The sequence below is a fragment of the Alligator sinensis genome, unplaced genomic scaffold (assembly GCF_000455745.1).
Source record: "Alligator sinensis unplaced genomic scaffold, ASM45574v1 scaffold1119_1, whole genome shotgun sequence".
NCBI lineage: Eukaryota > Metazoa > Chordata > Crocodylia > Alligatoridae > Alligator > Alligator sinensis.
Genome location: NW_005842777.1, coordinates 664,443 through 690,830, shown reverse-complemented (window position 1 = coordinate 690,830; position 26,388 = coordinate 664,443). Strand labels below are relative to the sequence as shown.

The 26,388-nt window shown below is 44.1% G+C and overlaps 1 protein-coding gene across 1 annotated transcript in view; it reads left to right on the top strand.

Moving 5' to 3' along the window:
• NSMCE2 (NSE2 (MMS21) homolog, SMC5-SMC6 complex SUMO ligase) overlaps positions 1–26,388 on the top strand; it is a 219,377-nt gene that overhangs the window by 3,139 nt on the left and 189,850 nt on the right. The window contains exon 3 of the mRNA XM_006034852.3: positions 1,718–1,865. Within this exon, the coding sequence (XP_006034914.1) occupies positions 1,733–1,865 (133 nt within the window). The 5' untranslated portion in view covers positions 1,718–1,732. The remainder of the gene's footprint in view (positions 1–1,717; positions 1,866–26,388) is intronic.

The following is a 26,388-nucleotide window of genomic DNA, read 5'->3' as shown; positions in this document are numbered from 1 at the left end:
GAAAGAGTAGAGCAGCAACGATAGCTAGCATCAGAAAGTGCATTTTGCCTTACTTGCAGTTTTGCTGCTAGTAACTGACAGACATAGCTTATGGTTTATCAGCCACTTGAGGGCTAGGCAAATTTGTATGAGTACCAAGCTATTTGGTACTCATAGACTGCTTTTAGTTGTCTCTTTGGTTTTGAGGTCACAGCAGTGTTTCAGAGAGACAGTTTTGGCTGGCAAGGCCATCCTTACTAAAAAGAAGACAAAAAAAAAAAGGAAAGGGTACACAGCATTGTGCCTAGCAGCAGGAAAGCAAGTCACAGTCCTGAAAGATTGCAGAGTCCTTGGTCTGGTCCCTGGCTTGGTCTCTCCAGGACACCTCAGAGTGAGGGCGATAAAGGTCTAGTCTTGGTGAACTTGCATCCTTGAGTCCCAGGAGATGGGGGAGGTAGCATGACAATAAAGCTCAATTCTTATGGTCTATATGTCCTGCTGGCATCAGTGTCAAATTCTGGAGTGCCAAAAAGTGGGGGCTGTGTAGAATCGAGGGCTGGCAGATCGAGGCCCCCACAATGAGAGGGAACGGGGTAGGAGCTGGGGCAGGGTCAGAGGTAGGCATTGCCCAGCTGAGGTGGGGCAGTGCACAGGGGGCAGGGAGGCAGGCATCTCCGTTCCGCGCTTGCCCGTGCCTCTGCCCCGGCCCCACTCCTTCCTTCGCTGTGGGACCTTGATCTGCACCCTCCATGCTCCTTCCCCCACAGACTTACTGGTGCTGCTCTCCAAGCTGCCAGGCTGCATATCGGCATTTGGATCCTTATCAGCTGATATGGCTGATTAATAATTGGCCATCGGTATTGGCCAAAGAAAACTTTATCAGTGCATCCCTAAATTTAATGCAACAGGCTTGGTCTTTACTTTGGTCTTCTTAAAAGTATAGGTCTCTTCACCACAGATCTATGCTTCACTCCCTGTGGTCAGAGCGTAGTGAAATGAGAGCTGGTATTGAGGGTGGCTATTGATTAATGGTGAGCAATTGAACAAAACTGTAGGATCAAGCTATCCCATTACAGGTGGGAAGTCGCATCTTGTGTGGCAAAAAGCATACCAACAGAGAGAAGGCAGTAGGCCAGAGCTGGACTGTGGTAAGTGTAGCAATGGGAATTGAGATGTTCATCGGGTAGCAAAAAAGACAAATGTTATTCATGTGCCCCAATGGCCCAGTGGCACCAAGCATTGCTGAATGACTCCTTTGCTGAGATGAAGAGAGAGAGAGATCTGTCCTATTTCTTTCTTTTTTTTTTCTTCAGTGAAGGGATTAGGTAATTTGGTTTTTAAATATATTCTTAAGACTATTGTCCTTTGTTTTCTGGTCTCTATGAGTGAAAACTAGGTTTTTTCAGGGAACTTCTTTTTTGTCAAAATAGCCCTTGTAATCTGGAAGTGTATTGCTTAACTTGAGTTCAGTAGCTTGCTTATTAATGTGAAAACCACAGGCTGCTTTCTGCAGTGGAGAGGTGTTCAGCATTGTGTGATAGGAAGTTTGAATCCCTCTGGTTAAATTATGGTTCTACTGAGGCTAGTGACTGAACTCCTGCTGACTACAGTGGAGCCAGGATTTAACCCTTACTAACACAGGAGTAGATTGTGGGGACTCTTCGTTAGATGTTTGTGCTTTTATTTCTTTTGCAAAATGTTTTGTTTCTGAATTCTCTTTTTTGCTATTTCCATCCAGAGTAATTATTTCAAGATGCCTGGGGGTTCAGTGATCTCATTGAATGCTGTGGATTCTTCTCTGTCGTCTTTAAAAAACTGCCAGTCATACATAAACACCGGCATGGATATTGCTAGTAACGTTGCTTTTGACCTTGTGAAAAATCTCAGTAAGTATTTGGTTTGAGTACATTGTCTTGCTTATTACCACCTTTGAACTGTACAAACAGTCTTAAGCACACATACATAGGCCTGGGAACAATAAAAATCCATCATCATTATAAGAACAGCAGCTTTTCTTCTAGCTACTTTGGAGGCTTGCCATTTAAATCATTTCCCTGTCTTAATAACTTAAATGGAATATAACTCCCAAATAGACATGCTCTAGGTTTTTTTTAAGTCCAGAAAACTAATTACCTTTTGCTGTTCGCTATCCTGCAGCCTTTTAGAAGTTTTAGCCGTAAAGGAAGACGACTTGTGCAAACCCCCCTGAGTAGATGAATAGCCTGACTGACTCTAACACTTCGTCTTTATCCCTATGTGTTTTAAAATGTCCTAGGCTGTTTTCAAAAGTGACTGTTGATTATTTGGGGTGTGCAGCTTGAGATCTGTTGTAAGAGACTAGATTTTCATAAAATATTCAACCCATCTTGTGATATCATGCTTCTGAAAGATGTATCAGTTTAGCCACCCACTAAGGGAATTATCTCAAATCACTAGCAGCTTCTGAAAATTTTGGCCTATGTATTGTATAATGCCAACTTTGTATGCATTTGTTTTTCAAGATGAAAGCAAAATACCAGGTCCCCTATTCTTGCCACCACTGCAGCTGCAATCTGGACTGTATTTGTCAAGGGACAGATTTATCTGAGTCCTAAAATAATTGTAGGATATGGTAGCTGTTCAAGGGAATGGAAGGTTCTCCTCTTCCTGCATGTACTGCAGAGATTTTAGTGCAAAACTGTTGAACTCAAAGAAATGAATGAATAGTTTTTTTAACAAGGAGGAGGAGAGAAAATCTCATGAAAACAGACGATTCCTTTTTCATGGCATACTGAAGCTTCCATTCAACTAAACCAATGCTTAGTTTCGAGAAAGAAGGACAGTATTCTCTTTGGAATGATGCCTTTCTCTTGTCTAACACTTTCAGTTGGTCATGGCTGGAGATAGCTTTGCCCTGTGCCATTCCTGTCATCATGGCAGTACAAAGGGAGCAGAAAGTTGGTGGTTCCCTCCCATTTCCATTGCTGGTATAACCAGCTCTGTTCTGCTTTCCTTCTGGTGTCACCACATCTTTTACTTCTACATAAGGGGCAGCTGGTGTATGAGGAAATGTGCTGAGCGTGCTCTGTTCTCTCAACCCCAGCCCCTCAAAATGACCCCTTATAGCTGTTATTGTTGGTAAAAGTTGCATGTGCTGCCTGAAGGCTTGGTGAGGTGCAAAGTCACCTGTGGCCCACAAGGTCTGCAGCTGAGGATCCAGCCCATGAACTTCAGTTTTGCATGTTTTATGTCCTCCTTCCTCCTCAATTCCTGTGGGGTACTTCAGTTAACCTCCAGGTTATTTTGACCAATTTTCCCTGTGACTTGACCCACAGAGGCTCATGCTGCATATGTCATCTGAGAAGAACACTTATAAATGGCATGGAGAAAATTAAATATTTACTAGTTGCTATTTTTCACAATGCCATAACTAGGGGACATGCAGGTTTAAAACAAAAGGGAAGCTTTTTTTCACTTAGCATGTAATTAAGTATTTGAACTCATAGCCCCAAGCTTTTGTGGAGTGATAGTTTCACCAGATTTGACAGGGACCCAGACAAATTCATGGAGGATAGGTCTAACAGTGGCTATTAAACATGATAGGACTGCATATCACACATAGCTTTCAAGCTCCATTTTTAGGTAGGTTTCTCACTAGTGCTTTTGAAAGGCAGTTTAAGAACCTCATTGGTGTGATGATTAGAAATCTTCTAATTTCCAGCCTCATGTTTATAACCATTTGCTGTTTTGCCAACATTATCCTTTATTTTAATTAGATCATCTTCTTCCTTGGTGTTTACCTGCTCCCACTCCAGGTGTTTCTAGACACATCACAGGCAATTATATCCCTTTTCCTACTTTTATTTTTCTTGGCAAATAAGTCAAGCTCTTTTAGTCTACTTGCCTAGTCTTTAATTTGCTTGTCTGTTTTGATTATCCTTGAAGCCCTTTTCTGCATCTGTTCCAATTTGAATTCATCTTCCCTGAATGTGGATAATCAGAATTAGACACATTATTCTAGATGAGAGCCTACCATTACTTTGAAAAATGGCATTAGAATTTCCCTATTGCTACTGGAAATATGTTGAGCAATGAAGCCTAAGATGAGGTTTGCCTTTTCATGGCTGCATCACACAAGTGGTTTATAGGTGTATCAGCTTGTGGAGAGGAACAGGGATGAGAACTGGAAAAGAAAAAAAAAAACAAACTTCCTGTAGGGGAAGAGGAGTCTGCTGAAAAAGAGACGGCAACAGGAAAAGAAAAAAGAATGCTGCAGGAGTGTCGGTTCTGGAGTAGCTGCTCCATACAGCTTGAGTGGTCCTAGAAGGAGGAGAGCATCGCGCATGCGGAGATGGGGAGTGGAAGGTCTTTCCCAAACATCTGGGATGTGGGGTGGGAGCCTCTGAACTCCCGAGAGCTGACCCCAAGCTGGGAGGAGAGCTAGGCTGGGTTCTACTGAGTTACGGGATGACAGCTGTAGAGACAGTGCTGGGAGGAGCTACGCAAGTGGTGGGGGAACGCTGCCAGAGATGGGCCTGCCACGAGAGAAGCGGTTGCACCCTGTATGGGTCCCAGCTGCAGCTAGTTTTTTAAATTGTTATTTGTTTCCTTTGAACCCCAAGGCGGGTATACTGGGTGAGGCAACTGGCAACAACTTCAACCCAAGAACCTGGAAAGGGCAGGATTGCCCAGAGCCACAGGCTGTGGCTTAGGCTCCAGTCACAGGTGAAGGCAACCTGACAAGAGAGTCACGGGCTGGGAGACTGGGAGAATCAAGCTCCTGAGAATGAAGTCCCTGGACGGGGTTTTCTCTTTTGATTTAAACTGTTCACGGTACATTATTAGAAGGTGGGGTACCCCCAGGAGAGTTGGGTACATAAGGACATAAGGCCCCTTGTGACTACCCATAAGGTTTACCTGAGGTTGAGGGGAAGTCCAGTGATCCATTTTTTTTTGTGTTGTCAAGACTCAAAAAACTCAAACCTAGGATGAAAGAAAAGAAAGAAGGTTAGATCAGTCAAGAAAGACTATGAATGTAATCAGCGGTGCAACAGCTGGATAGCACTAAGATGGGGTGTAGGGGAGTTTGGAGGCCCAGAAGTAGTCTTTACATGTATTTCTTTTACCCGGCTGTGGTAGAAACCAAACAATACGTCCCTGCCAATAACATCAGCAAAAAATCAAGAGGTGGAAGGCGAGATTCGGTCCGTACCGCAGCGAATTATGGGCAGGTGAAAACGAGACTAACGGGTCGGGCCAAGAAGACTCCAGGCTGCGAGTAGTTGCCCTTAATTGGGGATAACCCTTGCCATGGCTAAATACACCCATGTCTTTTTCCTTTTCTGTTGTTTCCAAATGATGGGATCACACTTTAAAATATAAATTGTTGTTAGTTCTTAAGTGCATGCCCCTGCTTCTTGTCCTATTACATTTTAAGGTGCTTTTATTATCTAGACCTCAAGAAGCTTCATCTGATTTCTGCTATTCCAGTGCTAAGTCTTCCAGTGGAATTCCAGTATGGTTTCCAGTCTTTCTCAGTGTTGATGACACTGCGGCTCAAAGTGACATCACTCCAGGGCAGGGTTATCTCTGAGCCCTGCTACCCAGCCACACTAGGCTATGCCATAGTGTAAACCCCTTTCCTCTCCCTCTCCCCAGCCTGGATAGGGCCCACTGCCTCCCCTCCTCTCCTCACCCCAGCACCCGAGATCCCTGCTCACTTGCCCTGCCTTCTTCCCCTCCTTACTTGTGGCTGCCTACCCTGTCTGTTTTGGGGGAGCAGTCAGGAAAGGGTTAACATGCCTGTCCAGCTGTCCACCCTGCTTTCTGGGCCAGAAAAGCAGCAGCAATGACACCTGGGCAGGCATGTTAACTTTTCCCTGCCTTCAGCCTTGGAACAGACGGAGCAGATGGTTACAAGTAAGTAATACCTCAGGGGCAGGAGGCAAGGGGAAGCCTGGAATGGGAAGGGGGGTGGTGGGAAGGCTGCTTTTACCTTTCAGTCCTCCAGGGCCCTGGTGGCCTGATGTATCTGCTTCAAACTTGAGCGAGCACTAACACCAATCAACATTTGTGCAGCTCACAGCACGAGGTGTAACAAGGCCCTGAGACTAACTTATTTGATGATGACTTGACAGCAGTTCATTTTTTTTGGAATAGTTGTTATATACCAGGGATCAAGACATATGGGAAAGTAAGCTGCATCATTTCTTGTGAAGCTTTTGCTTTTCCATCAGGTCAGAATTTGATACTTGATGGGCAATTGGAGGAGTATCACAAGTGCTGTTGACCTTCAGTAATTAACTTGTTTTCTTCAAAATGTACAATCCTGCAAAAACTTACTACCAAGCATAGCATTTATACTAAACCTTGCACAGTATGTTGGGCAGTATAATGAAGCAATAATATATAGTGACTTCTAGTAAACTTATTTGCTTTAAAGTTAGACCTGCATTAAGATATTGATGCAAGAGCTGTCCCAGATATATTTTCTACAGAAATGTGCCTATTGTTACTTTCATGATAAAGGTGCATTTTTTTAAAGATAAAACACTGATTTATGAAAGAAAATGCATGTCACTTTCTGACGTGATCTGTAAAAGCTTAATCAAGAATAAGCTGCTTCTAATAGACTTCAGACTTTTATGTTACACTACTCTTGAGTGTGTTTCCCCATCCGATATCATCGGTTGCTGTAAATTAATATTCTCAGTTGTTTCCCTCTATTTTAGCGGTGCTTGAAGTATTTTTCCCTCTCTTTTTTTCCTCCTGGATGTGTTAAGAAGGAAAAAGGTCTCTGATTTTTATATTTTTAGTGTTTCTTTTTTTCCTTCTTATTTATATAAGTTATGAAGCAGTCACGATGTCAGTCTTCAGGTAGAGTAAAGGCCAAAGCTTGCCAGGGACAGGAACAGGTCACATGCAAACAATACTCCTAGTGAGTTACAAAGCAAAATGGAAAGAAACTAACCCCTCTATATGTCTCTCTAACTATTGTAACATCCTGTTGCTCCATTGAGTAAAATCTCATAAAGAATGAAGAGCTTTTCCTACCTTGGATATGGGAGCTATTGCAACCATGTGTCAAGAAATGGAGTTAGCAGATGTGTAAACAGATAGTAGTGATAGTACATGGAGTAAAGAGGGAGTTGCTGCTCATAGAAAAAGGTTGCCAGCCTTGTGTGTAGAAATTGACCTGTGGATGGATTACACTAATCTTACTAATCTTTGTTCTTGACTTGCTTCAGAGGATCTAAAGTACTTCACAAACATTTAGTGAAGCTTCCCAGGTCTCTTGTGCAGTAGGTAAAGACTATAGGGATTATTTTTTCCATGACTGAAATGAAAATACCTTTTGGATGGATCATGGCTGTTTACCAAGACACGACAATTACACAGTAGTTTAAGGCAGAAAATGAAGTAAAATTGTCCAGCTGACCTGTCAGAGGATATTTAGGGAGATAGCATGCTGTAATCTGAGCACATAATTTCAACCAGGACACTACAGTTAATGGATTTACTAAAATAAAAAGTTCCAGAGGTTCTTTTGTGACCAGATTAATCTTTGGTTTAATATCTCATCTTAAAGATGGCACCTAAGCAATACAGAATAACCTAATCTAATGCAGTGGCATCACTTCAATGCTGGCTACAAGTCAATGCAAGTATTAGCAGTATTGTTGCTGGTTAAACTGCTATAGCTTGCTTTGTTCCAACCTAGATGCCCTAGATGCCAAATCAGTTTTTTAGTTTTTCTGTAGGTCTTAAAAACATGCACTTTGTAGTACTATGAAATGAATCTGTAACTTTAAAAGGATACGTCTCAAGTGTAGTAGTTTAGATGCTTCTAACTCATGTGTACTGTCCAAAACTCTTTACCAGCTTTGTCTTTGTTAGAGCTTTTGACTCTCTGCCAAGTCTTTCAAAGGGAGTGTGGCCTTATTGGATGCAGCCCACCCCCCCGAGAGTGTGTACCAGCATTAGATAAACAGTTGTTTTCAAACTTTTGCAGCAGTATATTCATTAAGCACAAAAGCCCTGCTCTAAGCACTAGAATGAACAATTTGAGAAAGGAAAGGGGCCAGATTCACTCCTGACTTTGAGGAAGTGATTTACACCTGCTAACATGGCTCAGTATTTTGAGCTGCAGGGAAGGATGATCTTGTGGGTAGGTCTAAGTAACCTCAGGCATGTTCACTTCATTTCTTTCTGACTTGGTTATCCTGCCTACAGAATAAGAATACTTTCGTAGTTTACAGGAGTGTTGAAGCCCCAAGTTTGCAGAATGGGTCATTCTTTTGACCTTAGAGGGACTACTTGCAATGCTTGAAGTTAGCTTATTTTATTTATTAGATATATATGCCTAGTTCATTATGTTTATGAATCACTTTAGGAACCTCCAGTGAAGATGATAGTTTAGTAGAGAGACCTGCTCTCATCCAGTTGTCAGGTAAGATTAATGATGGTATCAAAACAAAATGAAGTCTCCACAAGTACGTTGGGGGTTTAAATATTCAGGATTACAGGTTTAGTATCTTTGATGTGTTCAGGCATCATATTTGCTTTCATAATTACTGCTGCACTCTGGAGATGGCTTAGTGAAAATCCTATATACATGATGATTCCCAAGCCTGCTTCCTCTGAGGAGTCCACAATGTTCGGACTATTTCTGGCACATTATGCTTATTCAAGTAGAATTTCATTAGCCATTATGCTACTCAGACCCCTTGTGCATTTAAATCTATCTGAACTTGTTCCAGTTCGGCTTTTTCACTCTTCTTTTTTTACTAGGAGGAAAAACTTATTATTACTAAATATTCAGGATATATCATTATTGTTTTTGAATTGGAGCAGTACTTAATAATATGTGACAGCATTCCTGTTTAGGCGTCCGTGTGCTTCTTAATAGAGATAGAATAGCATTTATATACCTGATCCTCCAAACCTTTTGCTTATGCATGTATCTTCAGTGAATTTAGTGAAACTATTTCTTTGATTAAGTCTGCTTGTATGTGAGGCTTTGACCTTGAGCATTACACATGTGTATGATAGTGCTGAAGAGGCAAAATAGACCTTGTCTCTTTCAGGTAGTTCAGACATCATAATTAGAATTGTTCACAAAAAATCACCAAATTCAGTACAAAAGAGAGTCACCATCAACCTGCAATCTTGTAGCCTCCCCCACTTTTTTTTTGAAATAAGAGATTAAAAAGTAATGTCAAGGTCTATAGTTATTCCCAGTCCTTCTGGTAGTTGTTATTGTTTAAAGATGACCTTTTTTATTAAAAAAAAAAAAACAAACAAAAAAACCCCAAAACTGTTTTTTGCTCTCTGAATGCAGCCTAGAAGATCCACACAAACGAAAAAGGAAAACTGCCTTGGTAAAGTCAGTTTTGTGGTACAAAGTGCTGTTGTGTATGTATTATGGCCTGTGTCTAGCAAAACACTTAAGCATGGATTAAATTTAAGGTACTTGAGTTCCCCACTTGAAGGCAGTAAACTACTTGAGCATTTTAGGGTGGGTACCTGCTTAAATCCTTTGCTGGATTTGGTTTCTAGGAAATAAAAAAAGCTGGGAGTGAAATTTGCTAGAAACCAGTTATGCATATGTATAAAATTAACTAGTCTGGTGTACATGCATTGCTTCAGCTCAGGGATGCGTAAAACAAGTGAAGTATTCCAGTGACCTTAGATCTCTAAAATTTGTTTCATCTCAGTAACATAATGTGTTTTGAGTGGCAAATGAAACAGCTTGCCTTTTAAGAGACTTGGCTAGAGTTTTCTGTATTATATATCACTGTTAATCTGAAATAATTCCATTCACATCATTGTTTGTTTTTGGTCTTATACCACTGTAAGCAAAAGCAAAGTTCCCTCTACCATGAACCTCTCATCATTAACATTGGTCCCAGCAGTGACCCTTATCCCAGTGGTAACCTCTCAGCATGCTGAGTAGTAGCGGTTTGCTAGAACTGTTGCTTAACTTGTTTCCTGTTGCTTAACCATTTTTGCTGAAATTTAACATGTTCATATGTAGTCAGGAAAGTATTAGAGCAAGTTTATTGCAGAATGGGTCAGACTCTCTGAAGTGTTGCAAGTCGGTTACAGCCATCACACTGACATAATCAGAAGACATGACTAGGGCTGATGGCTTCCTTCTGACTGCCAGCCCAACCCTGCTTTTCAGGGGGCAGCTGCTCTTTTCCTGCTGGCTCCCATCTGGAGTTCAAGCTCATTGGGCCTGTGGAAAATGTGCAGTGCTCCTAGGAACTCACTTGGGGGCTGGAGAGCAAGCTTAGTTCGGAGAAAATATTTTGAAACAGCAAGTTTCTAAACATTACCACTGAGCATGAGCAAAATACATGTGTCTGATTTAGTTGATAATGTGAAAATGTACCCTGCCTTCAAGCAGGAGAAGCCAGGCTAGGCTGGATTGTGCATCAGAGAATAGGGTCACTAATGTCAGGTTTTCAATAATCTGACCAAATCTGAATGGATTTTCATGGAGACAAGAAAAGTCATCTCCCTGATATCTAGATCTCTCCTTTTGCCAGATATCAAATTCCTGCTCTAGTGTGAAGATTTGAGAGATCTTCAAAGAAATGATTGCCTGAAAAAAGATGCGTTAATGCCCTGGTCTTGCTCTTGGAAATGGCTGAACCATTTTTACTGACATTTTCCAAGAATATTCATTTTGAAAATGGCTCCCCAGCATGCCAGATTTCACGTCAGGTGCTTGTTTGTCAAAGTTATAAGTAACTGTTACCTGCCTTTCATGAAGCTTCCTAATGAACAGTATCTTAGACCAGCCTTTCAAGCACACAGTGGACATAAATGCAGGGGTGGGCAAAATATGGCCTGTGGGCTGGACTTGGCCTGCCCTCTGATTGGATCTGGCCTGGAGGCACTCACCAACTGTATCTGGCCCTGCCGACAGCTGCCCCTGCTGCACTCTGCATGGGGCTGAGTCCCACCTGGGGCATCGCCTGCTGTGCTCCCAGCCTCTCCTGCCTGAGGGTGCCAGCCCCAGCAGCAGGCTCAGCTTCTTGGCAGGGTTGCTGCTCACCAGGGAACTGCTGGGCTCCCTCAGCCTCCAGCAACTCCTCCTCCTGTCCCTGCTGCAGTGGTAGGGAGGGGAAGCTGCAGCATTGAGGGGAGCAGGGTGGTCTCTGCCTGCAGCTTGTTTTAGTTCTGTTCATGCATGGCCGGGCGGGGGGGCGTGTGGATGGAGGGGGTCTGTGAAGGAGATCTGCTGCTCACAAAAACAGGCAGTTGTGGGACAGGCAAGCAGGTTGGGAGCAATAGCAGGAGCCAGTATAGCCCCACCGGGCAGGCACAGGACAGGCAGGTGGGTTGGGAGCAGCAGCAGGAGCAGGCGTGCACTTGGTGCAGCCCTGCTGGGCAAGGATGTGGAATGGAAGCAATAGCAGCAGCGGGAGCCAGTGCAGACTTAGCTGCAGCTCCACAGGGCAGGTGTGGGACAGAGACCGAGAGAGCCAGTGATGCCAGGCTTGGCGCCCTGTCCCCCCCACCTCCCCTCTCAGGGGCTTCTCTTGCTGCCCGGTGGTGGCAGCTTCTTTCCTGCCGTTTGCAGCGCAGGCAGCATTGATTCCCCTGTCTGCAGAGGGGCTGGGCTCAGCCACGTCACAAAGAGCGGGGAGGGAGGAAGCCCCCCACCCCAGCCACCCACCCCACACATGCACCCACACCCCCACCACCACTGTCTCACATCCTCACCATACCCACATAGCCCCTAACACCTTAACCAGCCCTCCACCACACCCTCACACCCCACACATCCCATACACACCCACACGTATACTCCTCCCACACACCCTCACACACCTTCCCCCCCCATACCCAAACACACCTCCAACAGTCCCACACTCCCAAGACACATCTACACATACACCCGCACCCTACCCACAGGCCTATATGTACCCTCCCAACCATATACGCCCCCATCCATAGCCCACCCCTCCATACACTCTACACAAGCACCTCCCTCTCCCCCCACCCCGACAAAGGCATACTTCCTGGGCAAGGGGAGAGACTTCCAGTGGCAAATGTCAGGGGTTAGGTGATGGGACTTTCAGTCACAAGATGGTGACCAGGGGGTAAGGCACCTGTCAAGGTATATGGCGGGGGGTATCTTTGCGGCCCTTGACACCTCACCAAAACTTGATGCCTCACCAAAACAGTGGCCCTACAACTGAAATAATTGCCCACCCCTGCTGTTATGAGTAAGAGTTGTGCTTATGACTGAGTTTCTCTGCCGGTAACTAGCCCTGTAAGAGTAATCTGTTCAAAATCAATAGCTGGCCTTGTGAAACTTGTTACCTTGCTGTCCACCCTCTAAAGGATATTCCTGCTCACCTCTATGCACAGCTGGCCTGTGTCACATAAGTGACACTATTTTCTGGTGCACAATCCAAACCAATCTGGCTCCTCTTGCTTGAAGGCAGGGTAGATTTTCACCTTGCATAAGCTTTTGTAAGTAGCAGCTTTTCTGCTTGTTCTTTCTTCTTGCTGCATAGCCCACTCTGCTTTGCTGTAATGCCTCTTACAATTTTTTTCCCTACAGCTGTCTTTGTGTTTTCCTTCAGATATGTCACACTGTCCCTTGCAATGAAGTGTCCTCCTTACAAGCTGCTTTTCCAAATTCCTCAAACTTTTACCACTGTGTCCTCAAGATGCTTGCTGACTAGTAACAAGTAGCTCAAGGTCCTTTCAGTTGTGGATTTGGCTCTGCAAAGTCCCATGGGCACTTACAGTCAAGAACACTTGACTTTTCCACATCTCCCTTTTAACCAGACCTTGGAAGACCATTTCAATCATCACAGGCCTTCTGGTAGTCTTTGTGGGGAATCTTCCTGGTCAGTGTTTTTAAATTTCTCCTGCTGTATGTGGCACAAGCCCAGTGTGTATGTGATGGGGTCCGTGTCTGCCCATGTCTCTGAACACTGACACATCCTGTTTTCCTGATTTGATCTTTAACTGGAAACTCAAGTATTGTCCCTGCAGCAACTGTAATGGAGCAGTAAACTTAATGATACATTCATTCAAAGAAATTGGTTCATGTTTGTGAAGTGGCCCGTGATACTGTTACTATGGAAAACATAAATGAATTTGCTGACTCTTGAGCTTTTAAAATCTGCATGCTGCTCTGTTGGTCATGCCATTAGAGTGCCTCATTCTTTGCTAACCTATTAAAATGAAAAAAAAACAAGCTCACTGCTCTTGGGAAGCTGCAATATATGGGCCAGACTGACAGTTTGCCGTTTGCTCTGATTAATGGGCAGGATGCAGTTGTGCTGACCCAGGAGCAGAGCAGGAACTAAATTGTTGCTCCCTCTCTCCTAACCTTGCTCCAGGTGGGTGTGGGCTAGGCCAGCCTGGCACAGTTTATGGTCCCCTTCATAGTAGCTGTGTTTGGCTTTTTCTGCTGCCTGTGCACAAAGAGGGAGTGGTATTTGCCCTCTTGTGACCCAGGAGGCCTAGAATGAGTGGAGAAGTTACGAGCTACTTTACGCTTTTGTGTGCGTGCATAGTCTGACTCACAGTGGAGTTCTAACTAAGCTAGAGGGATGCAACATAATGAATAATGGCAATAGATTGTGATGGGTTGCATAACAGATTTAATATATTTTTACAGTCGGCAGGGACCTCAGTAGATTATAGAGTCCAACCCCTGCCCTGGGCAGGAAAGGGTTCTGGGGTCAGAGGACCCCAGCTAGGTGTTTGTCTAGTTTCCTCTTAAAGACCTCCAAGGTAGGGGAGAGCACCACCTCCCATGGAAGCCCATTCCAGATTTTGGCAACCCTCACCGTAAAGAATTTTCTCCTAATGTCTAATTTAAATCTGCTCTCTGTCAGTTTTTGGCTGTTGTTCCTTGTAACCCCAAGGGATGCCCTTGTAAACAGAATATCCCCTATTCATTGCTGCCTGCTTCTCCCCGCCGGTGAATTTTTGGATGGCCACAGGATCCCCTCTCACCCTTCTTTTGAGAAGGCTGTAGAGATTCAGGTCCCTCAATCTCTCCTCGTAGGATCTTACCTGCAGGCCCTTAATCATACGAGTAGCCCTCTTCTGGATCCTCTCAAGGTTATTCACATCCCTCTTGAAGTGCAGTGCCCAGAACTGGACGCAGTACTCAAGCTGCAGTCTTAGCAATGCTGCATAGAGGGGTAGTATCACCTCCTTAGACCTGTTCGTGGTGTGCCTTCTAATGCATAATATGATATGTCAGGACAACTGTGGAGAGGACTACCACGTTGGCAGGACCAATACATTTTTAGAGAGACGGTTGTGTATAGATATTGCCACATACATAAGGATGTTTGAATGCTCCATTTGGGCCTGGCCATTGAGTACTAGTATGTGTATTTTCACCAGGAAGCCAGAGGAAATAAATGAATTTCAGAAGGAATTTGCTGTAGAGATGGAGATTGGTGGGTGTAGAGGAACAGGACATATGCTATGGGACATATTCTAGAGTTGTGCTTCCTAAACTAGGGGTCCTGGGATGTGGTTGTGTATCCTATAGAAATATGCTTAGCATGGATGTGCTCACATTGAACGTGGATTTGTGAGCTGGCCAGAAGTTGGATCAAAAGCCTGGATGTGGGGTTATGGCCCAGAAAAGGGTGGGTGATTGCTGACTGATTTCATAAAAGCCAGCTGAAGCTATAACATGTTGCTAATGGTGCTCTGAACAGATATAGACTGACTGACTTACAAGATGGGAATTTTTTTCCTGAATTTTCTTTTTTGAGATTGGAATCAAATAACACATGGGTTTGGTGTGGGACTGAGTTACTAAGGGGATAGCTAGTGAAGAGCTATTTTATTTGTTTCGGAGTAATTTGTATCTGTAGTAGCCAAAAAAGGTTAACGTCTAATGGATATTTGATGCTCCAAAATAACTGATTGGTGATGTCATTCTGATTCTGAGGTTGACATGTCTGTCCAGTGTCCCTCTTCATTCTCCCTCCCCATGACAAATGATACCCTTATTGGTATTCTTCATAAAGAAGGTAGGAAAGGACTAGTCTGTCCCATTTGCAAGTGTTTTCTTCAGAATAAGAGAACATGTGGCAGCTAGTAAAGGGACTATTACGCTGTCCTTAGTTTCCATGAAACTGATGTCAGTCCAATGGATTTTTCAGTCTGCTTTCTTTAATAATAGTTTCATTAAAATATCGGTGACTTATTAGCTGCACCCAGGAACTTTGCTAGGCATGGTATTTAAGGTGATGCACCTTGAAACTCTTGTAGTGCACTAGTATAGTAGAGCAGGAGTGGCCCACATGCAGCATGGGTTCCACAAGGGGTAAGGGCAGCCTGTGTGTGTGACATGTGGCAGATCACGGGGGAGGTGGGTAGCACAGTGGCAGATAGAGCAGTAATTTGGGCAGGGAGCAGAGAAGAAAGGAGAGCAGCAGATCAAGCAGGGGAAGAGGATCAGAGTGGCACATGAGGAGTGTATGGGGCTAAGTTGTGGCATGCCTGGCAAAAGGATTGGCACCCACTGTAGCAGAGTATGCAGTTTGGTAGCTTTTCCCTAGATACTCCAGAGACTTGTCTTAGGTGCTTGCTTAGATAGGACTACATTGTACTCCTACTGGAACACCAGATGGCACTCTTGTACAAATTAAAATCCTCAAATGTCACTGGGAAACTTTCGACTAAGCTCTGAGTGAGATTTTGTTTCTCTACTGTTCCTGGTAAAGGATGAAACTCTAGCAAAGGGTGAGCAAAATACAGTCCATGGGTCAGATCCAGCGCGTCAAATGATTTGATGCAGCCTGAGGGGCACCCACTGTTTGATTGCATCTGGCCTGTGCCTGCCGCCGTGGCACTCCACATGGGGCCAAGCCTTGCCTGGAGCATGTTGTGCTGCCCTCCCACCCATGCCTGCTGCCCCAACCCCAGCCAGTGTGAGCAGCTTCCCAGTTCAGCGCTTGGGTGCTGCTTGGCTCCCCCTGCCTCCAGCAGTGCTCCTTCTCCTGCCCCTGCTGCACCGCTCCAGGCAGGGGGCATGGGAAACTGCAGATGTGGTTTCTGCCCCAGCAGAATATGTATTTTTTTGTATAGGATTTCTTTTTATCTGATATCTTCTAAAAGATTTAACAAAACTTAAGTGGCCCTCCAACCTAAATAATTGCCCACCCCTGCTCTAGAATGTCTCTCCATCCTGTAGACGCAGGGATTTTTTACTGACATCTGATATATATTTAAAAAAAAGCAAACTTTTAAAATTAACATTATTTTTTCCCTAGCAGCTAGGGTAAAGGTGAACACTCAGCAGGCTCAAACCTCTGTGCTAGTGATGCCTGCTGGCTAGACTGTAGGTATTGCTCTAAGCAGCCAGGTCAGACTAATAGTCCAACTAATCTGGTATCCCATCTCCAACATGAACTTCTGCCAGATGGTTCAGAGAAAGCTGCAAGAATTCTTGGTGTGGAAAAACTCGTCCACAGGGAAGTTTCTTTCTGACCCCAGGCGGTTAGTGGTTACTTTCCAAGAACTGTTTGCTAACCAGTCTTCTGCTTTGCTGCCAAATTAGTGTTTGTGTCCTTAATTAGCAGCATGCATAAGTTCATCAAATTTACTGTTCTTCTCCTATGAGTATCTGCTTCTGCTTATTGGAGCAAAAGTCCATAGTTTTGCTATTGAGATAAGGTGCTCCTGGTTTGTTTCTTAAGGGAAGCCCCTTTGCTTTCTCTCTCCTTCAGATTTCTCCATTAATATCTGTATCTTTGGGGAAACAACTTTTCCCTTCTTTTCATTATTAGTGTTGCAGAGCACTAAGGTGTGCCTGCTCTTTTAAGGGTAGAAACTGCTTAGAGAGAGGGCCCTAGGAGCCAGGTAGAACCCCCCACAGGTACAGATTAATATGGCAGGATGCTAATGAGGGAATTAGACTGCACCCTCACCTGGTCAGGTGACCAAAAGGACCAGGGTCCTGGGCACATATAAGCCCCAGGGCTGAGGCCAGCAGGGGTTACTTCTCTGGTATCAGCCAAGGGGGAAGGAGCTTTCGTAGAGAAAGCTACTTGGAGATGCTTGACTGCCTGTTCTGCTGCTGGTAGGATTAAGGGGCTATAGGAGCTCACAAGTACTTGTGGGTAGGAGGCATATTATACTGAGAGAGAAGCTTGCCTTCTTAAAAGCGGTAGAGTGTGAGCCCCAGGGTTATTGTTGTGTTGTAGCCCAGGGGCTTGTGTTTTCTGTTGTTATTTATGCCGGTGGACCATGCTGAGGCTGTTGGGGAGGAGGAGGCGGCCTTATTGGGGCACACTATAGTGTAGACCCCAGTGCCGGAAAGGGCACAGAGACCCCAGTGCCAGACAGGGCAGCAGAGAGTCCAGTGCTGGAGAGGGCGCACAGACAGGGGCCAAGGGCCCAGTGATGACTGAAGGCTGAGCTAGATTAAGGCCTCAGAGGGACAGTGTTTGAATACCATCTGCGAGGCATGGGGCGTGATAAAGGGGTGGTGTTGGAGCCACGCTTCTAGCCCACAAGGCTGGGGGAAGGGGTATTGTAAGGCACCTCCTGAGTGTGGGACCCATGTCACAGGCCAGCTGGGCACTGTGAGGGTATCAGCCACTGGGCTGTTTGGTTCAGGATCGAGGAGGCAGAGTTCGAGAGTGAAGCAATGGCAAATTTATTATAGCTTACACACACAACAGTTAACAGAAAGATAAATGTGATAAGCAAATAATGCAGTATTAAAGAGTTAATAGTAAATAATAACAACAGATAATAACAACAGATAGATAGATCAGTCTGTCGCAGGCCAGCTGGGCATGGTGAGGGTATCAGCCACTGTGCTGTTCAAAACAACAGATAGACAGACATGGGCTGGCAACTTATCAATAGTCCCTCAATGCCAGGTGTGCGCCAGGTGATTCCTGCGAAGTCAGGCGTCCCCGATCGACGCTGTCTGAGGGATTACCAGGGAAGATCCCTTGATCAGGATCTGATCCTCACTCACACCGGGAGTCCGGGGTCCGGGCGTGGAATAGCAGTGACCATTCTGTTCCCTCCTTCCTGCTGGTCACCTGATGCACACGCTTTTTATACTTAGTCTTATGCTAATCTGTTGGCTTTAGAGCCACTCACAATCTTGCTTTATAGCTGTTACCCTATGGGATTAAAAGGTGTTAAAAATTATTATAAAAGGTTACTACCCAAACTTGGGTTTATCCAATAAGCAAATTACAACGCAGCATCTTCAGGTTTGAAATTAACATTATTCAGCCCCTTTAGATTCCTCTGACTATGCTTTTTTTGAGACGTGCTTTCCTGGAACGTGCTGGGTGGGCCAGGCGGTTGAATCTAGTTTTTATCAAGGCTGAATTCTGAGCAAAAAAACTATTAGGTCAGCTAATCTTACAGATATAGCTTTGTCTTTGAGGCCCATCTAGTTTCACAAACAGTTACAAGTTACATTTGTGGGTTACAAATTTACAAGCTTTATATTAGACAAAAATTCCAAATGCTCCAAGAAGCACATATTTATTGCTTGTTAATTTCTTTGTTCTGGCCGTCGCAGACCCAGTAGTGGGTCCAACAACCCACAAGGTTTAGAGGAGCCTGTCAGGACTGTGACTGAACAGCAGCCCAAGGGCAGCCTCCCGATTCATCATTTATACCAGCAAGATGTGGCAGGAAAGATTAGTAGGCACCCATAGGGCGGAGCCAGCACTGTCACGATGCCCTAGGGGCATCATGGCCATCCCTGGGGTGGCCATATAGTGACAGTTAGTAACACAAAAAAACCTGTCTGATGTTCTATGTCACATTGTGGTTATTGGCCTGTTATATACATGTAGCAGCATTAAAAATGGACCCACCTGAAGGAATAGGAAGGGTTGCCCTGCAGAGGGACAGACTGTGATGAAACAGTTTGTCCTGGTAGGTACACCATTTGCCCAGAGGGAAAGTGAAGCTGTTTTGCAGGTACCTGTCTTGGAAGTGGGAGGGGTGATGTAACCCCAGCAGGGTTTGAATGAGAGATGTTAGCAAAAGCCCAGGATGAGCCGTGGCCTGGGACTGGCTGAGAGGCTTGGTTAAAAGAGGCGAGCAGTTTTCCCGGGGAGGGGAGAGACAGATTGGAAACCAGGGAAAGCATCTCCCCGCAGCCATCTCCCCCGAGAGCCCCTGGCAGAGCCCTGCAGAAGTAGTTGCAGAGACTGTGCGGAGAGTGGTACACTGTTCATTCTCCCTCTCTTTCTGAGCCCTGCTGGGGCCAGACAAGAGAGGAGCTGCCTGTGAGGAGACTCTGAGTCTGGGAAGACCCTCTTGCAAGCCCCTGTGTGGCTGGGTGAACACAGCAGGGAAGGGGCAGGCTCAGGTGCTGGAGGGAGCCCTAGGCTAGAGGGTCAGGGAGAAGCAGACAGGGCCCAGGGAGGGGCTGCATTTGCTGCGTGCTGTGAGGATGTGCTGGGCAAGGGAAACTGTTACAACCTGCAGCCCAGACACTGTTCCCTGCTGAGCCAGAGAAAGGGTCTGGGCAGGAATAAGCTTTCTTACAGGGACTGCAGGGAAGGAGCCACTGCCTGCTGCATGAAGACTCCTGCAGCTCATGTGAGGGACGTCAGCACCAGGGACTGCCCACAGATCCTGTGCAGGGGCTTAGACAGTCCTGCTCCCTGAGACACCCAACCGGGGGTAGTGCACACAGGGTCTGCAGTACAGGTCTGCAAGGTTGTTTGATTGTAAGGGGAGGCTCTCCGCTCAGGGACCCTGTAGCAGCTACCCAGGGAGCCACTGGCTACCGGGTACCCCAGGATCCCACTTTTCAGGTGAGGCCACGGGTAGTGTCGTGCCCAGGGTTACATACATGTTAAGTTTTTCAGGGCAGGGCATATGTGTGGCATCTTTAAAATGCACATGTTTATGATACTACATTTGTCAAGTTCTTAAAAAGTATTTCAATTCCTCAAAGAGATTAAACTGCTCTTAACGTGCCTTTCCTAAATAAGCCATGACTTTTTTGTACATTATCCCTTACAAGCAACATCCCTATTGGGAGCAAGGAAGGTTGGATTAATTTTTATAGTATAATTTTTAAATGGTACTCTTAAAGCTTATGTGCTCCTAACAATTCAAATAGAAAACTTCCATTTGATGGTGGTTGTACCTATAACCCAGAATTACAGGGGTCATCACTAGTACAGTGGCTACTTTTGGCTTCTACACTTATAAAAACTGTTGAAGCATTAGGAAGGGTTCAAAAATGAGCACTGATTCATAAATTGTTGTGGTTTTTTTGCAGGGGGAGGGGGACATTTTTACAATGAGAGCCTTAACTTCAGTCTAGTTTTTCCAAAAACTGGCTTATCCATAGTCTACAAGTACTTATGTGAGAGAAATTTCTGATAATAGATGGCTCTTTATCAGAAAAAGATGTAATGAGATCTACTGAGGTAAAACTAGACAAATTCTGGCTGAAAATAAAATGTTAATTTTAGTGAAGATAATTAAGTGTTCAAGCCAGGATGCAGTTGATTCTTTATTTCTTGAAGTTTTTTGTCTTTCTAAAAGATGTGCCACACTTAAATCAGAATTTGGTAATGATGGTTTCTAGTGGTGAATTTTCTGCATAGGTCAGAAAGATAAAATGTAAGTGAAGGAAAAGGTCTATGATGCATAGCAAGCAGTTTATTTACTATACTATGTTTTGTTGCTTGCTTAGTTTTGGGGAGCTTTGTTAGCCAAAACCAGAGTAGCTAGGTACTGCCATTCTCTCCTTTTACAATACTAGAAGAAAAGAAATCCGGTAGGTGGCAGCAGAGACTTTTCTGGAGTTATCGAATTGTTTTCCATTCACCTGCTGCAGTACAGTGATAGCATGGATTTAGAGGTCCCAGTGCTATATTGCTAGGCTCCTGGAATTTAATAGCATTAAAATACAAACAGGGATTAAAGTTCATGGTAGTGAGAGAGAGGATTAATACTATGGGCCAGAGATTAATAGATTTTTAAGGCCAGAAAGGACCAGTGTGATCAACTTGCTCAGTATACTGCATAACACAGACCATTTCGTCTACTTGTGCCTGCACAAAGCCCAGTAAATTGTGGTAGAATTAACGAGCATTGTTTAGAAAGAAATTCAGTCTTGATATAAAGTTAGTTTGTGGAAAACCAGTCTCGTTTTTTATTGTACCTGAAGAGTGTTTCATGATTAAAACATCAGAACTGTTAGTCTCTAGTGGAAAGAACAGTTAGGACCATTCAAATACCATATGGTTTTGATTCTCAGTGGTTAATTTACACTGTCTTGGAATGCAATGTTGGTTTCAGATGTGTTTTCCTCTTCCCATCTATTTCCTAACGATGATGCAGGTAATTCTCCCTTCCAGAGCAATTAGGAAGGTTTGTAACTATTTTATGGGTTACCTCATGTATCCCTTTGTTGCCAGTCATTCCATAAACTCTACATTAACAACAGTCTTCAAAGCTGCTTTTAAGTGAAACTAAGGTGCCTTTAGGTATTTTTGCAGACTCTGCAAAGGAGTGAATTTCACTCTGAGAAATGGAGTGCTTTAGAACTGGAAGTTCTGGGCTTGAAATGATTGGGTGAGGCTCTTTGGCATGTTCTATGTATGAGCTCAGTCTACAAGATCATCTTAACGCTGTATTCCAGCCTTTAATTTTTTGAAGGTTTGCAGAATCACATGTGGGCTCTTGGGTGCAGAGTTAGCTTCCACCCCCTGAACAAAAGCTGAAGGATATTTTCTATGTATTAATATAAAACTATTTTCTTCTCCATAGTGTATCAATCTGTTGTATTGTTACAAGAAAATATAATAACCCCCTGTTATATATGAAAAGTGTCATGCCTTTGGAGAATAGTCTCTGAAGGGTTTTTTGGGGGGGAGGGGGTTTAGTCATTTGAATAAATAATAATTGTATCTTTCAGTGATCTAATTGTGTGTGAAAATGACTAATGAGGAAAAAATAGCTGAGTTGGAGACACTCAGCAAGATTAAGAAACTAAAGCAGTTGTACTATTTTTCTTAAATCTTTCCATGATGGAAAAAACTAACTGGTTGAAAAGTAAGCACAGTTGGTATGTTTTCAGTGTTTGGTAAAAGCAGAGAAGACTCTTACATAAACATTAGCACTCTGGGGCCTTTTTATTTATAATCTTTCTCCTTGTAAATACTTGAGAAAGCAAGTACTGTATGCTGTTATTAACAGACACAGGATAGCTTGTGACCTTCGGCATTCATATGATGAGCTTATAACTGTTCTGTTGCCTTTTCCTTTTTGTATTCTTCACCAGTTTTTCCAGTGAATGTATTAAGATTTATTCCTGCAGTTTCATATATACATATCAGAAAAGTTTTTGTTCCAGTTCACAAAAAATGGTTTTTTGCACTACATGCTGATGGATAAAAATAGTCTGCGTGTGTAAGTGTGGGGGTGTGTGTGTGTGTGTGTGTGTGTGTGTGTGTGAAGTGGTATATGACCCCATGGGAACCTGAGCAGCAGTATTAATTTCAGAAAGCAGGATGACACACCAGATTGTACTGCAGGATTATGTGGTGTCTGTGTGCAGATGACCGACACTGTAGCCCAGGAAGTCCCTTTTTAAGCTCCATTTTTTAGAACTTGGTGATGCTCTTATGCTGGTCCTCTGCATGGTGGTGAATTTCAGCTTACGTGTGTAGCAGCATTTTGATTATACAGACTCCACCTTCTCACTTTTCTCTGCAGGGATTGCTTGTAATTCTGCTCACATTGTGTAAGAGGCAAAACAAGGGAAGTGCTAGGAGGCTTAATTATCTTGCTCAGGGCAGGAAGCTAGGAACTTATGTTCCTGTAGATGGTATATTAACATTCTGGCTTTGTCACTGTGTGACCTCAGGGATGTCACTTGGGTTTTGTGCACTTTAGTTTCCCGTCTGTAAATGGAAAAGTTTGCCTTTCCCAGGAACGTTTTGTGAGGGTTATTAATAAACATTTGTAAAATAGTTTGAAAGTGTAAAGCCTCTATGTAGACAAAAGCCAGATTCAATACAAGTATCAAAATGGGTGTAAGTATGTAAGTGAGATTCTGCTCCACCCTGTTCAAGTCTTGAAAATCTATAAATGCATCTACTTTTGTCATACACTGTCATCTTACTCTTAAGACTGAGTCAGAAGAAGACAGCAATGAAGTGAATGACCCATCCACCCTTTTCATTAACTGTTTTGCAATAAAACTTGGGCACCTAGTCTACTTAGGCACCTAAAAGAGAAAATAGAATCTGCCCCTCTTTCCCCACCCCCCTTTATTCTTGTATTGCCGGTATCAGATGGGTCCTACTGATCAAATTTACAGCGCTTCCCTTTAGCAAAATGTTCAAAAGTAAGCTGAAGGGGCACTGTGGTGGGAAAAGATACAGTGGGAAAGGGGTATAGGAAGAAGATGTGTGTGACAGCAGAAGAGAAGAGAAAGTGAAAAGTATTCCAGCAAAGACAGCATTTCTTTGCAGCTGTGTACATGAAATGGTGTTTCTGAGAGCCAGTTTTGTCACTGGAAAAAAACAGAAGCAATAGGGAAAGGTCTGAATTACTGATATGGCTGAGACAAGGTAAGGAAAAGATAAGGGGCAGGCTTTCACTCTGAGAAACTGGTAAATTGAACTTTGCAGCTTTCCAGGTGGAGAGGTGCTTTGCTTTTCCATACACAGACAGTAAGTAATACATTTTGGAAAGAGCATGTGGGACATCCTGTTCCACTGATGCAACAGGCATAAGTAGAATTTGGAGTTGAAATGCTGTCAGTTACCACGAAAGAACGATTGGTCCTGGAAGAAGTCAGTTATTGAGCAGAAGAAACTGCTGTGATCATGTAGACTAAGCTCTGTAAAACAGGCCAAAGGATGCATCTACGCAAGCAATAACTCTGATGCTATGAACTCCAGCACAATTCACACTGGAGTCAGCTGCTCCCAGGCTCAGCATTTACATGTGTGCCTGGGATCACAGCAATTTGAGCTGAGAGAGAGCAGCCCTGAGCTGACAGCAGGACCGGGGGGCAGCCTCGGGCTCTGGGTGGTGGCATCAGGTAGTGGAGGGGTTAGCTGGAGCACGAGGGTACTACAGTGCAGGGCTAACCAGTGGGCACTCCCCACACTATAGCACCCTCATGCCTCAGCCAGCCCCAGTCACCATCTAGCTACACGTGTTGTGGCAGTATAAATTACTCTGCTGTAGGATAGTGCTTGTCCCAGATAGTACTATCCTATGGCAAAATTAATTAATTTACTGTTCCCTAATACGGGAGCACATGTAGATGGTGATGCTTTACTGCGAAGCTAATTAGTTGACTCCACAGTAAAGTGAAGTGCACATGTAGTTGCACCCAAAGAGGCTCGTTCAGTAGGTTCTACATCATGCCCAGAACTTGAGCTACAGCATTTTTTTTAGAAAGCTGTCCAGTACTTAAATGAACACTTCATGTGATGGAGAACTCACCCCATCCCTAGATAAATACTTGATTGATTACTGCTACCAGCAGAAACATGTACCTCTATGCCTTTTTTTGGTCTTGCTTCATTTTCCAGTCATTAGATGATATCTCAACATCTTTGTCTGCTAAACCAGAGCCCGGTATTGTCAGAAATATCCTCCCCAAGTAGATCCTTACAAAACATGATCGAATCGCCTTTTAGTGCTTTTTTGGGGTAAATTAAGCTGTTTTAATATATTTCACTGTATAAAAGTTTTTTAAGACTTTCAAGACAACATTCTTGTAGTTTCTTCTGAATCACTTACAGAGCTTATTCAGACAAAAAGCAGAATATTTTGTTTCTACACTTTAAATGGATCAGATCTACTGAGAGAGTTATCTATTGAGAGCAAAATTAGAAGTTTAGAAAAGATTAATTTTGTGCTTGGTGGTCCTAGGACCAGGGGCTGCTCTCCACCTGATCCATGGAGGCAGCTCTGGGTCCCAGCTCCAGGACTGGGGATTCTTCCTTACCTGATCTCTGACTTCAGGATCCAGGGCTGCACCCTTCCCATAGATAGGTGTGTTGGTGAAGCCTGGCATCAGTTTCCCCCATGCTGGGGTCTCCACTCTGCAGTTGCACAATTGGGATCTGAGAAATTTTATCCCTGATCCAAAAATCGCTTGTCCTACCATAAAAGTCTGGCCAAGCAGGACATGCAAGTTTTGGGATAAGATATAAAGTTCCTCAAATCCCAATTTTGTGATTGCTTTAATGTCTGCCAGCATTCTTAGATCCCAGTTCCATGCTGGGGTATGGGGATGTCTGTACGCTGTCCTTAGTTTGTGATCAAGGACTTGGGAAAAGAAATGCATCTCTCCACTAGACTTCTGAACAAAAGTTAAAGAATATGTCCATGAAAAAGTGTGCTATTCTCTGGCAAAAGTGGACAGCTGTCATGGGAAAGAATGGCTCGGATGAATAAGCTTCATGGTTTTTAGGAATATCACTTGCATGTTACTAGTTTATTTGTTCCTAAACTTCAGTTTGCAAAATGCTGTTCATCAGTCCCTGGAGATCTGGTGGGCCACATGCTTCTGACCAGCTGCTTTTACAGGTGTTCAAGGGCCTTAGTGCTTGTAACAGCAGCTGGAAATAAGAAACAGAGCCTAGCTGCCTCCATTTGGTGCAGGAGGAAATTGGCTATCCTCATAGTCTGTGGTCATCAGGAGCAGTGGTAAGTGCCAGTGGGAGAAGGGAACCAAGCAGCTGGACATCATAGGTGGTGAGAGGAGAGTGGGTATGAGTGTTTTGGGTGCAGAGGAGGAGGAGGAGGCAAAACAAACAAGCAAGCAGGTGGTACAGAAGTGTGTGTCAGGAGCAGACTGGGAGGAAGCAACTAAATGGATAGGAGGAAGTAAGAAACAAGAGAGTAAAAGGATAAAGTATGATTGAGTTTTGGGAGGCACAGGCTATGAAAGGACAGAATACATGCTGCACTGAAGGCATAAAAGCAACTAAATGCATTCTTAGTGCTACTTTTTCAAGTAAGCAACTGTGACAGTCACCACAGGACAGTTTTACTATTCAAAGTGGAAGAAATGGGTGTTTCATCAATGGGAAAATGGCTGGTTCCATATGTCAGAGCTGATTTGGATCAGTGCCTCGACACAGTGGAACTTTCCAGCACAAGGCATGGTAAGGCTGGGGAATTCTCGGCATGGTGAAGAGTTCTGGCGTGGATAGAGTTCCCGCCGAGGATATGCAGATTTGCATAACACGATTGGCCGATGTTAAATTATTCCCACGTGGCAGCTGGCAATTGGCTCGCTAGCCGTATAAAAGGTTAGGGGCGTTTCCGCCCTAGTTGGAGAACTCCGCGATTCCCTCTGGAGTGGAACTTCGGCAGTTTGATCACCTGCCAATGACTCCCCGTCCCCGAAGCCCTACGAAGTACCCTCCGTGTTGCCACCCACAG